Source organism: Mixophyes fleayi, chromosome 6 (assembly GCF_038048845.1).
Source record: "Mixophyes fleayi isolate aMixFle1 chromosome 6, aMixFle1.hap1, whole genome shotgun sequence".
Classification (NCBI taxonomy): Eukaryota; Metazoa; Chordata; class Amphibia; order Anura; family Limnodynastidae; genus Mixophyes; species Mixophyes fleayi.
The window spans coordinates 86383512-86397552 of record NC_134407.1 but is presented as its reverse complement, the minus strand read 5'-3'; the positions used below and the strand labels follow the sequence as shown (position 1 = coordinate 86397552).

The 14041-nt window shown below is 37.9% G+C and overlaps 1 protein-coding gene across 2 annotated transcripts; it reads left to right on the top strand.

Moving 5' to 3' along the window:
• Window positions 1-2457: 2457 nt before the first annotated feature.
• LOC142160326 (uncharacterized) lies at window positions 2458-9683 on the top strand. 2 transcript variants are annotated; one of them, XM_075215250.1, is made up of 11 exons: window positions 2458-2651; window positions 3457-3498; window positions 3935-3991; window positions 4355-4408; window positions 4733-4786; window positions 6778-6831; window positions 6926-6979; window positions 7187-7231; window positions 7632-7685; window positions 7890-7943; window positions 9529-9683. In XM_075215250.1, the coding sequence occupies exons 1-11, from the start codon at window positions 2504-2506 to the stop codon at window positions 9573-9575; spliced, it is 663 nt and encodes a 220-aa protein (XP_075071351.1). In that variant the 5' UTR covers window positions 2458-2503; the 3' UTR covers window positions 9576-9683. The 2 variants fall into 2 exon arrangements, with proteins under 2 accessions (XP_075071351.1, XP_075071349.1); XM_075215248.1 differs by having other exon boundaries at window positions 3457-3501.
• Window positions 9684-14041: the final 4358 nt, after the last annotated feature.

The following is a 14041-nucleotide window of genomic DNA, read 5'->3' as shown; positions in this document are numbered from 1 at the left end:
TTACCTTGTCTTATGCTAAAAAGCAAAAAAAAAAGAAAAAATAATTTTCTCCTAATTTTATACTGGGGAAAAATAAATCAAGTAGTTAAAATGTGGAATCATCCTGAGTACATTATTACCATGTATGTGGAGCTCCCACATGTTTGACCAGCACATCCTTAAATACACTATAGTTTTAAACTGAAAAATATACAAAAGAATGATCATTGAGTCCCTGCCCCAGAAATCCCAAAAATCTTTTTGTGACCTGCAAACCCATATATCCATAGTGATCTTCCTCTCTCAACACTCCACATCTGCTGCACCACTTTGCAAATCTCTACACTGGCACCCTCAGTGGTAATCATTAAAACGATTACCACAAATCCGACACCGAGGAGACCTACAAATAAAATCCGAATTGAAGAAAAAATGATTTAAATATAATTAAACATACCTGAAAACCGACGCTGCAGATCACCGATGGGACCAGCTTGCTGACCGCAACTTATTTCGACTTTACAGGTCTCCGGCATTACAATTTGATGTCATTGCGTTCGTATGAATGTTAATTTAAAGTGGCAATGTTGGGTTAAGCGTTTAAACACTTAACCTGCGGGGTCCATTTTGTCTCTGGTGCACTACATGTCCCAGCATGCCCAGGCTGCCAATATGAACATGTAGACATTTTGAATGTCGACATTATGAATATAAACAATTCAAGTACATCTCTTCTCTCACCCCATCCCCATTGTTAAATTATTCAAAATTATTCCAGCCCCATTCTATCCAGGCACCCGCCACCCCAGTTCTATCTAACCCCTGCAGTAGTTTCTTACCTCTCTGCTTCTCTTCTTCTTCTCAGTTTCTTCTTGCTGGCTCCTTTTGACTCCTCTCCATTGACAGCATTGTGATGTCATTAGTTACATGACTTCAACCACGCTGCATGTAGAAGGAAGCCTCTCTGCCTTGTCATGGGCCTCTCTATCCAGGAACTGCACTCTATTAGGAATGGAAGTGCATCTGAGATTGGAGCAAATGGATGCAACAGTGGTGCCCCCACACAGCTTGGGATTGGAGGTGGATGTGCCTCCACAAAGGGGCACAACGTAGACTTCCTTAATTCAGTGCAGATGCCCTTCCACCACTCATATTTCAGGAGAAACTTTCTACCTAGAAAAGGAGCCCACCATGTGCCTCAATTCACTGTGGAGCCTTCCCTAATAAATATGTTTCGGGACCAGGGCTGGTCGGGCCCCATACTGCTGCCAGGCCCAATACTTTTGTACTCGCTGAACCCCCCTGATGACTGTCTAGTCATCACCATATATAGGCTAAATGAACCTTAGATCCGGTCATTTGGCAATGAATATGAAAGTTAGATCTGCCTATATGAGGACAATTATTTTATAAAGATCACCTTGTTGGACAAATTAATAGAGGCATACAGATAATGAAAAAATATAATAAAACTGTCTCCCACCATTGTACCACGCTATACTAAGCTGCACGCTTCTATCTGAGAACCATTGAGCGGATGAGCTAGAAAATAGGATCTACCTCCTGACGTCTGGAGAGGAAAGAGAACTCACTCCCAAGATTCCCTATACAAGCTGTCAGAATACTGTAAGTGCCCACTCATCTTTACACTCTTTATGCAACGTGCTTAATAATACTACTTGTCAATTATGTGTGGATTGAAGATTCAAATTTTGGATCATTAGATATTTGAACACAGTGACCTTGTGACTTTTCTCATCACGGATTGCAGACTAGCAATTTATTTGACATAATAATTTATTACCTATAAATGGAATACTTTTTCATACTGAACAAAATAACAAATGATTATGGCAAACTTCTAGACAGAAAACCATAGGAATTTAAAATCACTTTGCTCTGGAATCTAAAATGTTATCATGATAAAACATGTGTAAAATAAATATAAATGGGCAGACTCTATAGACAATATAATAATATTGTCACCAATATTCTAAGGGAACTATAGGCCAAGAAGTATTCATTCTAAAAAACATTACACATACCTAAAAATGCTCTGGTATTTCCTTTTGTATATTGTTATCAATAATGCATATATTCTCTGTAGTAGGTAAATGCTATGAGTTGATCTTAAAAGCATTGAGTGATTTCAACATTGAAGAAGTTCGAACATCCCAATTTAAAATGTTATTAAACTTATGATGTGAAGCAGCTATATTATTTATTGGCGAGTCATGTAAACAATTGTTTTACAGTAACTATGTAAAGCTCAAAGCAAGGGAAACACCCTGCTTTTTAAGTTGGAGGCATTTATTGACAAGACTAAATTGTTTCTAAATTATACCCATTGCTCCATCCTTGTAAACCTACATAAGGCATAAAATTGACAGCCAATGGAAAAACAAGCCAACTTTAGATAGGTCATCTCAGGGATATAAAAGGAGCTTTTTGTAACACAGTAGAGATACAGCACATTTCTTGCACTGCTTACTAAGAAGAAGACTGAGCAGAACACACAGGTATCATGTCTGGCGTAAAAGGAGGACACGGCAAAGGCCAACAGAGTCAACAGTGTCAACAAGAACAGCAAGGTCAACAAGGCGGCATTGGGGGTGGATGTGGCGTCACCCAGAGTCTCAGCCTGTGCAGTGATGACCAGCAAAAAGGCGGATGTAAGTATTAAGCAGTACATTTCTATTCAATTTGCATATTATCTATATAGCTTTAAGTATTGCATTATAAGATTGGGCCTAGGATTGTCACAAACATGCTCTTCTAGTGATTATAGATAGACATATTACAAGCCCAACATATTAGTCTGCCCATTGTGACTGAGGGAAATGCTACACAGATGATAACTGATGTTACAGCATTTAAGAACTTTTATTTATTACATATAGCAGAAAACAATGACTTGTGCAAAATCCATTGTTAGGGACAATATTTGTATTTTGCAGTGTGCAGCACAGTGGCTAAGTGGTTAGCACTTCTGCCTTACAGCACTAGGGTCATGAGTTCAATTCCTGAACATGGCCTTATCTGTGAGGAGTTTGTATGTTCTCCCCATGTTTGCATGGGTTTCCTCCCGCACTACAGAAACATACTGGTAAGTTAATTGGCTGCTATCAAATTGATACAAAAATGTTGTGTTTATGCTATCAAATTGACCCTAGTGTGTGTGTGTGTGTGTGTTAGGGAATTTAGACTGTAAGCTCCAATGGGACAGGGACTGATCTGAGTGAGTTCTCTGTACAGCGCTGCGTTATTAGTGGCACTATATAAATAAATGATGATGATATCTACACTGTTCATGTCGATTTGTGTAATGTTAATGGCACAGGCAGGAGAGTGTAGGCCTACTCCCTGACAGTGATAAAATAAATGAAAATAAAAATATATTTAAAAGGTGCAAATATATTTTACAGACAAATCCCAATGAAGTACTGTACTAACACATCTTTCTCATTTTTACCATAGCTGGTGGTGCTGGACAGCAATTTCAAGATCAAAGCTCTTCTGGTGGTAATACAAATCTGTATTCTTTTTAACAGCAAAATTATAGCTTCAGACAATACATAATAAAATAATGGCTGATAGTAATGTTAGAGTAACAGTAAATAATCACTGGAACACACAGACGGAATATGCCTATGAAAATGCAAATGCAGGAACCTGTTGGATTCAAGACAGGGTTGAGAGACACTTTGATGTGAAACAATTAAAGGCAATGATGTTTTCAAAGAACATTGGAGACATTGTAACTAATGATTAACTGAAAAGAGTTAAAGTCTTGTAAGGAAGCAACATTTACATGTGAGATGTTTTAATATAATGATTATTACCTACCATACATTTCTCTCTCATACATAACACAAATCATAACACCAGAAAACATCACATCATATTAAAAATGTGTGACTTGTGTCTGCAAAACTAAATCCAAGTATTTTGATAGGATGCGGATCAGGACAGTTTCAAGATCAGAGCAGCTATGGTGGAGCAGACAAATCAGGTAGGATGCACTTGGCAAAATATGCACCAACAATCCTAGTTCCACAATACAGAATGGAAAAGCATTTTACCAAATACAAGTATTTCATATTTGCATTCCCACCTACAGCATAGGAGAATTGGTTTACATAACAAAAATTACTATGCAGTGAAAATTGTCATCAACACAGTGTACCAAATACAAATTTAATGGCTTAATTCACTTACGAGTAATGCGTCAAAAATGCTGTTAAAAAATTGTGGCTGCAAGTATGACATTACTATGATCAACTCAAACTCTCATCACCTCTACAACTTTGTATGTTGTTGGCACATATTCTATTGTGCATTGTAAACTAACACAATTTCCATTATTTTGATTAAGGTGGCGGGGCTGGGCAGTGCCAGGATCAGAGCTCCTATGGTGGAAGCAAATCAGGTAAATATTTGGTTAACCTGTATAAAAGGATGGATAGAGGGACTGTCCCAACAATGGAAAAACTAATTTAACAAAATATCTACGAGGCAGCCATTTTGTTGGTTCAACGGCTATTCATGGAAGTTCAGCCTATCAGTTCACGAGGAATTAGTGCCTCATCTCAAGTTGAACAAGTGCTTTTTCAATCTCACTGGTACCCAGTGAATTCATAGGCTTTGTCTTCATGAATAATGGCTCAGCACACAAAATAACTACATTATGACAGGTGTTAAAAAAACAACTGAAGTTACTTTATTTTAACTAAAAAAACTCTCTCTAATGCAGGTGGTGGTGCTGGGTGGGGCCAAGATCAGAGCTCTTGCGGTGGGGGCAAGTTAGGTAAGATTTAAACCGTGAAACTGAACATTGAGGGCCTCATTTTAATGTTTTTAGAAATAAACCCTGTAAGATAGTAATCCCTGTAAATAGCTACCACTGTTTTAATTACATGCAAACAATTTAGGGGCATTTGACAAAAAGTGCACAGAAGTTTTTGCCAGTGATAGGACTTCTTTTTCAATTCACCCTATTTATCATAGGGGTTACCACTGATGATAATGATGATATTACCAGCAATATCCCTCTGGGGGAAACCTGGCAAGGGCCTCACGCCTATTTATGAAGATTTGTGTCAGTAATTATTAATTGTACAGCTGTAATACTTGTTCTGTTAATGCCATCTCAGGATAGCATAAACAAATAGAGAAGCCAAAAACTATATATTTATTACTGAAATATATAATCTTTTTAAGGCTCTTTTAAATAAATGGGGCTAATGTCATGTCCCCAAAAACTAAATATAATTTACTGGGGTCAAAGTTGCATATAATAAAATATAATATAATATAAAATAATATCATTTAAAGTTTATATTATATTTGCCTTATTGCTTATATATAAAAGATGTTTTTAAGAAAAAAGATTTTATTTAAAAATAATTTTTCATTTAAGTAGCAGAACTGGAAGATCAATAGAGTTGAACGGGGCCTCCCGAGCGAAGTAACCCTTATCACTCTGAATATTATTCACTGGGGCAACTGAGTATCGTTCAGATACCATAGTAATTAAATAATGGTGAATTGTGGCAATGCCTAATTTTCATCAACATGATAAGCAAAGATAAAAATGTTTATTTTCACCATTATGATAAGTAGAGCCTGTAGTCTACAAAGATGAAAAAAGCAAATGTTGCAGCAAATTTGTGACGAAATAGGCCACTCCATACTCTGTAAAAATATCCACACTTACCTCCAATCTACAACGAGAAAAGTAATGATTTTTATTTTGCAAATTAAACTTCATATCTTCCTTTATTTGCTATTAGTCAGATAAATTTAAGATGTTTCTGCAGCTACACTTACATGGGAATATGCTGTTTGCAGGCCTATCAGAGTGAAAAGCTATCTAATGTAACCGTGATCTGCCACGCGTAACCGTGATCTGCTGTCTTAATTGAATATGCTGCATAATTTAAAAAAAGACCTTTTGCATCTAGTTTGCACATTTAGGGCCTGTTTCATTAAGGAACGTAAATGCTGATGCGTGCCATATTTTGAGTTAAATTGCACGGAAATAGACAATACGCCAGTGAACGCAAGAATATCCAATTCATCTTTGAACGCAAAGAACATTTCCGACAGCCTATGATTTCAGGGACTTAACAGGGGGTGGGAGGGGGCGTATGCACATAGTCAATGCACAATAAGAGTATGCCAAGGTCAAGTGCATGCAGCAGCATCTGATTCAAGCTCTGGGCATCTCTAAGGTACATGTTTCATAGTCTAATCCCTTGCACCAGCTACAGAGCAGTTGTAAGTGCTGAGTGATAGTGATGGCAATTGCATGCTAGAACATGTGTTTTCAATCAAGAGCACCTGTAAAAATGCATTTTTATGTACAGCAGACAGTAACAACATCCTTTTTTATGTTTTTTACTAATGACTATATTATTAATGGGTGACAATAATTGAATACTCTCCCCCCCCGTTTATTGGGACTTTATATTCCAGATATGTATTTTATATATCCTGCAATGTATTGTATGTTACTCAATATGGCAAGTGCCATATATACAGAGCGTACCTTCAGATATGTAGTTGAATACGGACATGCGTATGCCAGAGTTACATGTGTTTTTTTGAAAAAAAAAGAAGTTAATTCTGAGTGCCGTAATGAATCAGGCCTCTTAAAAAAAATCACCTTGACTTATCCTTTACAGCATATTAATTAGCACCCTGGAAGTTTGTTCTTTTTCCATTTTTAGAATATTTAGAGTCAGTCATTTTTGTCCAGATTTATATAGCAATGTTCTTTTACTATCTTTAATTAAGGAGGTGGCTCAGGGCAATTTCAGGACCAGAGCTCCTGCGGTGGTGGTAAATCAGGTAAAGTGTAGATTACATTAAGTGTATTTGGCATCGTTTTTAAAATATTAATATAAAATAGTATATTAACTGACTTTTAAATTGTTCAATACAGGAGGTGGTGCTGGACAGTGTCAGGATCAGAGCTCCCATGGTGGTGGCAAATTAGGTAAAATAATTTCATTCCAATGGCAAGAAGTTGTATAAAGTAAATGTCATGGGCTGATCTATACAATGGATGAATCTATGTTGCAGTTTCAAGCCAACTGTTAAGTTTACAATAGTTGGCTTACAAAGTAATTGGAGCAAGTGCTTCGTTCGCAATTGTAAAAGCACAGCTCTTAATGCATTGGCACATTTTATCCCTATAATTTAGGAGGTGGAGCTGGACAATACCAGGACCAAGGCAGTTCCAAATCAGGTAATATTTTTTTGCTAAAATTGTACAGTAAAAATGAAGACTGTGCACATGATTACATAAGTCATAAATAGAGCCAAAACAGATTTATTAAAAATTATGTTAATTTTTCTTTTTCTAGCACAAAATGCATGCACTATAGATATAAAAAACAACCTTCTTTCTCTCCATTGGCTTAGACATGTTATTCTCTGTAGTCAGCATTTCTATCTGTGCAGTGCCTAAAACCTCAAAAATAGAGATCGGAGGGAAGGAGAGGTGGCTTTGTGGATATTAGATAAAATACATGTTTGTTATTGCTACCAAATAATACATGAAGCTTGGCTATGGTGTCAATTTTTTTGTGTGGCTAAACCATTTTTAACCATTATCATCCATTATTACACATTTTCTTTTAATCCAGGAAGCGATGGTGGTGGACAGTGTCAGGAACAAGGTGGATATGGTGGCAAATCAGGTAAAATAAATTGTATTCAAAAGACAAATATAAAATCATGGCATTAAATAATAGTTGCCATAAAGGTTAAAAAATGTAAACAAAAAAAACTTTAGAACCAGCATCAATTGTAACTATTAATTCTTGGGGTGATATCCAGAATGTCTTGGATGCATCATCATTGTCTATTCTATACAAATGACAACCACACACTTTCTCATTTAGGAGGTGGTGCCGGAGGGTACCAAGACCAAGGCGGTTATGGGGGCAGCAAATCAGGTAAACTCTGGTTATAAAACCCTGTTACTGTGCTTTTTGCCAATAGCACTACCCGCAAAATATAATCTCCTTTAGTCTACTTTTATATTTTTTATTCTAGGGGTCAGCTTAGCTTAACTCTTCAACTTTAGCATTAAAGTTTTGTTACAGAATTAAGTTACATTCATATTCCATTACAAAAAAAAAGGTGCAGATATCTGACATATCTGATTACCTCAAACCTGGATAAAAAAATATCTTAAATCTTTAGTTTTATAAATAGTCACCAGGATAACTCTGGACTGTGAAATCCAACCCTATTGTTAACAGTCACAAAAAGTCATGATTTCAGAGTATCTTTCTAATTTTTTGAAAGATTAATTCATCAATTAGTTACAGCATGTGTAGAAACAGTGGGGCAAGTGACCTTCATGAGTTGTTTGAGAAATTATGTCAATGCTTTTGAATGTTCCTGGACTTGATGTTGAGTTTTCCAATGAAGGAGAGAAGAGAAGAAAACCATGGGAACACACTCCATTCTCATACGATGATTAACCAGATTATTTGCAATGCTAGAAATCATTGCTATATAAGTTTCTTTGTTTTTTAGGGGTCTATTTATGACCCTTCGTTTTTTTCTGTAGAAACTTTTCAATCCTCATCGCATAGATGCGGATTGAAAAGTTTCTCATATGTATTAAAAATCAACACAGGAACAGCCGTTCCGAAAAACGGCTGCTCCTGTGAAGTCTTACACTTACCTAACACTGGATTCTTCTCTTTTCCTCCCTCTGCGGTGCCGATCGTCCCTCTTTCAATCCCTGTGCGCATGCGCCGACCGGTAAACTCGGGCATGCGCACAGAGATCCCTGTCTGCAGGAACCTGAGGCATGTGATGGAGGGATCATGTGATCCCTCCACACATGCGCTGTGCAGTCAGAGCAGAGCTGTTTTCAGTGTAATGTTTCACTTATGTTAATATACGCCAGTTTCAGATGGCGTACATTAACAAGTAAAAAAAAAGAGAAATACTTCACCTGCCACACTTTAATACATAGCGGTACTGAGCACTCCCCATACATTGTTATGGGGAGTGCTCAAAAAAACGCTAAAGGGTGCAAAGCAGCAGATATCTCCGATATCTGCTGCTATGCTAGATTAATACATAAGGATTTTAACGGTAAAGCCCCGAAAACGTTGTTTTCGGGGCTTTACAAGGGGAGAAAACTTTAATAAATAGACCTCTCAGAACGTAAAGAACTTCAACCAGATTAACATTTTAAAATAAAGTCCCCTCCTAACAACTGGCAGAACTGTAGTTTATAAAATCAGCAGCATTTGACTTGACTTCAGTGCTGCTCACATTGTAAAATAACTTGGTGTTATGGGGGTTTAGCATCTTGCAAACAGTGTGGGTCCATGGGGAAGGACCAGTATGATTGTAATTATTCAGGGTGGGTGTCTTTATATTAAAATACTTTTCATGACTTTTAAATCATACTTGAAACTATCAGTTCTAAACAGATAGCCAATGTGCAATCAATAATCTGAGTTATGTGGCTACCACAAAATCCTCATAACCTCTCTCTTATCCATACACTTTCAGATTCCTGTCAGTCCCAAAGCAAAGGCTGCGGAGGAAGCAAGAAGTGAACACTGCTCTAGATCGTCCAAATAGCAAATTCTTACACCCAATTAATACATAACCATGTCTTTCCTGCTGCTTTAAATTATCAAATAAAAGTGATTACTCTTATGCAATTTGGTGTATGCTGTGGTTTAGTAAAAAACATTTTCATTCACATAATTTAAGATTTCAAAACATCTCAAATAAATTTCTGATGTATAAACTAGTGCCAGCATAAAATACCCTAGTGTCACAGGTATGTCCAAAGTTTATACACAGCAGGGCAGCCTGGTATAATGTGAGGCAATTTGTTAACAATTCTGGATACACATTAGCTAAGTAGGGTTTCTTTAGGTAAGTTTACAAAAACACACTTTCGTTTGTGTCCTAAATAGTACTTAGGGTAAAATGAGTACAATACTACTGTCATGCCGAATATAGCAGTATCTTATACTGCCACACATAATACTCCTACAAAAATACATATATAAAAACACACACCTGCACAACTGTAATATATACATATACCCTTTGTGTACACAATTACCACCTTTGTCCTGGTCTTTGCGCCCCACACACTTTTTACGATGCAACTCCATTGCCATAAAAGTGTAATTTATGATCTAAAAACCTGTAAAAAGTTGGACAGCTATATGTCTGTGCCTATGCTTCTGCTGAAAAATGCATAGTTATTAGAGGTGAACTGGATTGGGGGATGTTGACAATGCTTCTATTAAACTATGCAACCCTGTACATGAGTCTGTTGTTAGATTTTGATGCCCATAAAGAACGGTCATCAAATATCTCACAAGCACAGAATACTAAGAGCTGAAAAGTTAATGTAGCCACACTGCTAATTTTTACAGTGATTGTTAAGTTTTGATGGGGAAGCAGTGGTGCTACTCAGGGGTGTACTACTAAAGTATGTGGACATCATCTGTCTGTCTAATCGCTAGGAGCAGTGGCTGTGTGCCTCCATCTCTGCGGTTTGTTTACACGAGTATGCAATATAGTACAGATACCCAGAACAGCAAGACAGATTCTGTAGACTAGTGCCTGTGCCTTGGAGTGGACTTTGGGGCCCCTAGAGTTTCGGTGCCAACACAGTTGTTCAACTGCACCAATGATAATCCGGCACTGTACATAGCAGCTTCTCCAAAACAATGTCATCCAATACAACCAATACATTATGCAGCAACCTCAACAAAACTCTGAAAGCCACCTCAAATTATTAAGCCATGGATCCACCCTATTTTACGTGGCAACTCAACCTAAACTGTCACACCTCATTTATTACACCGAAACCTCTGTAAAAATGTTGCACTCAATGCTCCAGTTTATCCCTCCCTCCATTCATCAAAATTATCATGTGAGACTCGAGGACCATTTGATCTGGCTAGCCTTTTGCTGACATATGACAGGAGTCTGAAAGGGGCTATATATACAAGCTTTCTGCAGTTATCTTGCACAAAGCAGGTCACAGACACTTAGGGAAGGAGTAGAAGCCCAGGTTCACTAGAGAATCAGTTGTATGATTTGGCAAATATCAGATGATAAAGAGATCACAGGGAAGCTGTGGCCTTATGTGTGATGTTTAGTACAAACTACTTACCACTAGCCAGGTCTGCTGCTGCCTCATCATTTCCACTAATTCTGTGTGAGCTGGATTTTCCAGAGGTCTCTTACCACAATGTGTGACATTTATAAGCCCTTTCCCTCAGTATGAGAGCTTGGCCATGCAGAGTTGGTGGGATAGGCCAGATAAAGGTGTGACCTGGGACAGTCAGCTGCTCCCTGTAGGCTTGCACCGCACCTCCAAGTATAGGTTAGGGTCCCTTAGAGCTTTAAGGACCCAGAGCAGTTGCTCCACTGCACCAATGACAAGTGAGTCTTTTGGGATGAACGCACTTAAAGGGCGACAGTGTTTGTAGCAGGCTGAACACTTACCTGAAGGGGTTAACATCGGGTGGGACCCGACCAATGTTAGTTCCTGTTGGAGGGTCCTAGATTGAATATAGCAGGATGTACTTCCTGGTTTGTCTCACTTTGCAACACGAGATCCCACCCACCCACTCCTTAGTTTAAGTATTTTATGTGTTGTTTGCGGTAGGAAGGCACTGTGTTCAGCAGCTGATTAGTGGGCACACAGGTAGTTGGCCGCGGGTCACTGTCCCCTTAGAGGCACCAGTAACTCCTTTTTGGTCCTTCGGTGAGGGAGGGCAGCGTTAGTTTGGAAGGGGCAGTCACTCTGACGCCAATTTAGCGCAAGTAATGTTGGGATGTGTTCCCCTTGGTTTGTGGACGTACAGCAGTTTGTGCCAGTCCCCATGAGTTCTAGTGGTATCAGCTTGAGAGCTGTTTCGCAGTGCCCTTTCTCCGCCACCATAGGTTTAGTTTAATACAAAATGATAATAAAAATCCTTCCATTTTTAACAACTTATACATGACTCCGTGTGTTTATTTCCATGCAAATGTTTAGAGTTTAAGGTTGATGTGAAGTTTATGGGAACATACACAGTGAGCCCTTTATGATAATTCAGTCCTTTTCATACAACTTCAGGGCTATCTCCGGCCTCTTAACTGTGGGCCACATAGCAGCTGTATCCTGAACTAGCATGATAACTCTGCCCTTAATGCTTTAGTATTATGTCACGTTGCTTGTCACTTCACTACATGAGATAAGAAAGCACTTTTGAATATGAAATTCCATTGTCATTAAAGTGTAATTAATAGTCTGAAAACCTGTAAATAGTTGGAGAACTACATTTTTTGCCTATGCTTCGGCTGAAGAATGTCCACCAGTTCAGTTTCCGTTTTTGTAAACTTTCCTAGTTTATAATATCTCCCTACAAACATGAGCACTCAACTGAAAGCAGAACTCTACATGTGGCCTAGCTAGAGATCTGTAAAGTAAAATCACTACTTATCTTTTTGCACAATAGTGACAATGCAAACCTGCATTATGTTGTCTTTTTTAAGCTAGATAATTTAGGACACAAAGTATAACTCCGCTACCATTCCATAATGTTATGAACACTAAATAGTCTCTACTCCCATCATTTCTCACAGCATTCTCTAAATTTAGATTTTTAGTGGGTAGGCAACAGCCAGACATACATAAGCTTGTGACTTCTATAAAATACAATACAAACAGGCCCGCATTTAAATATTTGCTGCCCCATGCCCCCATACACCTTTACCACCATAGGCCTGGGCATATGATGCATTTCCACATATCTGGGCCTAATAGACAATCAGGCTACAATTCAATTAAGTTTAATACTGAATGATGAGCAGAATACATGGCCAAAATTTAAGAATTTAAGGAAAAAGGGAGAACAGGGAATCAATATGATATATATGGTCTTGGGGTACTCTTAGTGCTCCTGAAAATGATGTAGGCTGTAATGTGCCTCTTAAACGTGGGGAGTGTTATTTATCTTAGTGTGAAGTTAGAGCTGACAGTGATCTTATGATTCTGTTGGTACTGTAAAATAGATATTGTATATCATCATCATCATCTTCACTTATTTATATAGCACCACCAATTCCGGAGCGCTGTATAGAGAGTAATTGTCATTCACATCAGTCCCTGCCCAATTGGAGCTTATAGTCTAAATTCCCTAACATACACACAGAGTAGTGTTCATTTTCTGAATAGCCAATTAACCTACCAGTATGTTTTTGGAGTGTGGGAGGAAACTGGAGCAACCTGAGGAAACCCATGCAAACACGGGAAGAACATACAAACTCCACACAGATAAGGCCCCAATATTATATTACGGGATTAAACTGTACACTGATGTTTCGTGACATGCAAACATTCACAAGGGTACTGTTGCCCACTGGTAAATTTACACAATAGTTTTGGTATGATGCCCACAGACTGCAGGATGAATACAATTGAATTAGTATAAAGGATAACAGTTAAAATGCACAATATTATCAAGCGGTGTCAGAGCCACAGAGGATCTGATCTGTACCGCTACTGGTTGATGGTGCATTTGGGTATATAATGCCTGTACACGTGAGACACGGTACAAAGATACAGAAATTGAAGTACATAGGGAAGTCTGCTTAAACTAACACTTTATTTATGCTTTCAAAGTTCTACTTACATTGTGGTAGATGTAACAGGCATGTGGTAAAAAGTTTGTAAGCGGTGGTTTGATCTGTCAGGTTTCAGCTCTTTGATCAGTGCTAAAATAAAGTTTACAGTTGCGTTCCATTCGTAACCTGGACTTTCTCAAGGAATGAGTTGCATTCCTTGAGAAAGGAATTGCTTCTTCAACGACTGCTACATTAGTATCCAAACCCCAATTTATAGTATAAATCAATCAACAGTGTATTCAGTAGTAAAACATCATCCAACATGAATGTATTTGTATTATTTGTATTATTTATATAGAGATACACTATACAGTGAGCAAAATTAAAAATTCCAACAGCTTTAAGAGGTAATCATTGTAAAGATCGCTGTTTGTTTAGTTTG